A 2,139-nucleotide genomic window follows, 5' to 3' on the forward strand; every position below is an offset into this window, starting at 1 on the left:
CAGGTTCTTGACAGTTTGGAAGCGGGATATAAGAGGAAGAGGAGTCAAGAACGAAACCAAGGCTTGTGTCTTAAAGAAAAGGAAAGTACTGCCATCAACCGAGGCAGGGAAGACTTTGGGAGGAGCGGGTCGGTTTTTCGGCGGGGTGGAGGGTGCTCGGGAGACAGGAGGAGGAACCAGGAGCCGTCTAGCCAAGTGGAAACGTCCCGGAGAACGCTGCCAATACACGTTTGAAGCTCGAGAGAGAGATCTGAGCTGGAAATCTATGACGTTGTTAGGAGGCAGTTGGTATTTAAAGCTACGAGAGTAAACACACAGTTTCAAGATGAGTGCTGTGAACAAAAAGCAGCAAAGGGAGGCTAGAGTGTTTGCGTGTGCGCGCGCGCGCGCGTGTGTGTGTGGTGGGGGGTATTTTACAAAAGATGGTCAGAGAATGGTCACATGCTTCCTCTCAGAGAAAAAGAGAGCGCTTAGGGCAAGTCCGGCAGAAGGCATCCGATGCCGGAGCCCTCGCAGCCGGAGCAGGGCGCTGGGGAGGCAGAGCTGGGCCGCCGAGGCGGAGGCCGAGGACTCCGAGGGCCCCGAGGCCTGGAGGCAGGCCGCTTCTCCGTCAGGCCCTCTCCGGGGGCCACGTTTCTCCTCAGCTTCCTGCCCGCTAGCGTGGGGACGCGGCAGCCGAAACCGAAATTCATGTAAACCACAGTTCCAGCTTCTCCCCAAAGCTAAGGAGTTGTGCGGAGACGAGAGGGAAAGCCGAGGGAGCGGGGCCAGAATGCAGATTTCACTCATACTGCATAGCTCGACTACTTCAGGGCCGATCTCAGTAACTGGTAAACTCGTAAAAACAACACAGTCACAACTTTCATAACGACACGGGCGGCCCCACTAGCGTCACTCTGAGGTAACAGCTTTTCTCTTCAATCGCTCCATGGGCCCCCCAGGGCGGGAGGCCTCCGCCACTATGGGTGGACGGATGGGTCAATTCACGCTCCGGGAACAAGGCCGGTTGAGCTCCACAAAAGGATTCGCAGGGCGGGGCGACCCGACGACACTCTCTCTCTCTCTCTCTCTCTGTCTGTCTCTCTCTCTCTGTCTCTCCCCCACCCAATTTGCTGCGATCGCGAGGCTTTCCTCCCTGACTGGCCACTGGGGAGGCTCTGAGCCTGGTAGCAGCCCGCCTCCCTGAACGCGCGTGCGCACGCGTACCGGGCGCTCGCCACACTGAGCAGGCGCGGCCTCGTGTCGGCTGGTGGGGCGGGTGGAGCGGCCCGCTCTGCGTCCGGGCGCTCGGCTTTCCCTGCCGGTCCCGCCCTCCGTCGCGGCGGCGCGGTGCACCTTGGGACAGGGAGCGATCTCCGAGCGAGGCAGCAAGATGGACGCGGGATTCTTCCGCGTAAGTGGGAACGCGGGGATCTGGGGTGAGGTGAGGGGTTTATCGGTAAAGCCCGGTAGGAGGCCTGAGCTCGGGACGGGGTAGCCAGCGAGCGGAAGCTTCGAAGATCCTAAGGGTCCTCGGTGCCAGCGGACGCTCTCCTCTGCTCTGCGGCGGGGACCGGTGCGCCCCTGCGCAGTCTCCTCCTCCGGAATCGTCCCCCCCTACGCGGCGGCGACGGTCGCCGGAAAATGGCGGCGGGAATGGCCCGAAGCGGTACCTCGTCGCCCGCCCGCCTGCTTGGCGGGGGCCTGCGGGCCGAGCCGCGCGCGTCGCCGGGTCCTGGGGCCTAGCGGACCCGCGAGGAGGAAGTCCCTGGGGGGAGGCCGGAGGGAAACCCTGCGGTGACCGGCGGCTGCAGGGTCCTGGGGAGGACGGGTTTGGGGGTACCGCCCCAGGAGAGCGTGGACCGGAAGCAGCGTTAAGCCGCTTTTCTTGAGAAAGCGGGCGCCGACCCCCCCCCTTCCTGGTCTAAGCCTTCGCGAAGGCTCGGGGTCAGAGTTCGCGGGAGCTCCCGCCCAATTTGATATCCCTTCAGGGAGGGGAACGCCGATAATTTGTGGTTAGAACGTTTGAATCTGAGACTCTCGGGGCAGAGGGTGCAACAAAAAGTATGCGCGTGTGTGGAGGCGGGGGAATGGGGTGGATCAACTCTTCTTCCCGCTCAGCGTTCCTCACCCCTCACCCTCCCCGTTTGTTTTACTCTT

General features: G+C 62.3%; 1 protein-coding gene across 14 annotated transcripts in view; it reads left to right on the plus strand.

Moving 5' to 3' along the window:
• The first annotated feature begins 1,234 nt into the window (after nucleotides 1–1,234).
• SRRM1 (serine and arginine repetitive matrix 1) overlaps nucleotides 1,235–2,139 on the plus strand; it is a 31,230-nt gene continuing 30,325 nt past the window's right edge. For 13 of the 14 annotated variants that reach the window (XM_028165564.2, XM_028165565.2, XM_057546132.1 and 10 more), the window contains exon 1: nucleotides 1,235–1,393. In XM_028165564.2, the coding sequence (XP_028021365.2) occupies nucleotides 1,373–1,393 (21 nt within the window). In that variant the 5' untranslated portion in view covers nucleotides 1,235–1,372. The remainder of the gene's footprint in view (nucleotides 1,394–2,139) is intronic. The other variant, XM_007178701.3, reaches the window with a different exon arrangement.

This window comes from Balaenoptera acutorostrata, chromosome 1, assembly GCF_949987535.1.
Source record: "Balaenoptera acutorostrata chromosome 1, mBalAcu1.1, whole genome shotgun sequence".
NCBI lineage: Eukaryota > Metazoa > Chordata > Mammalia > Artiodactyla > Balaenopteridae > Balaenoptera > Balaenoptera acutorostrata.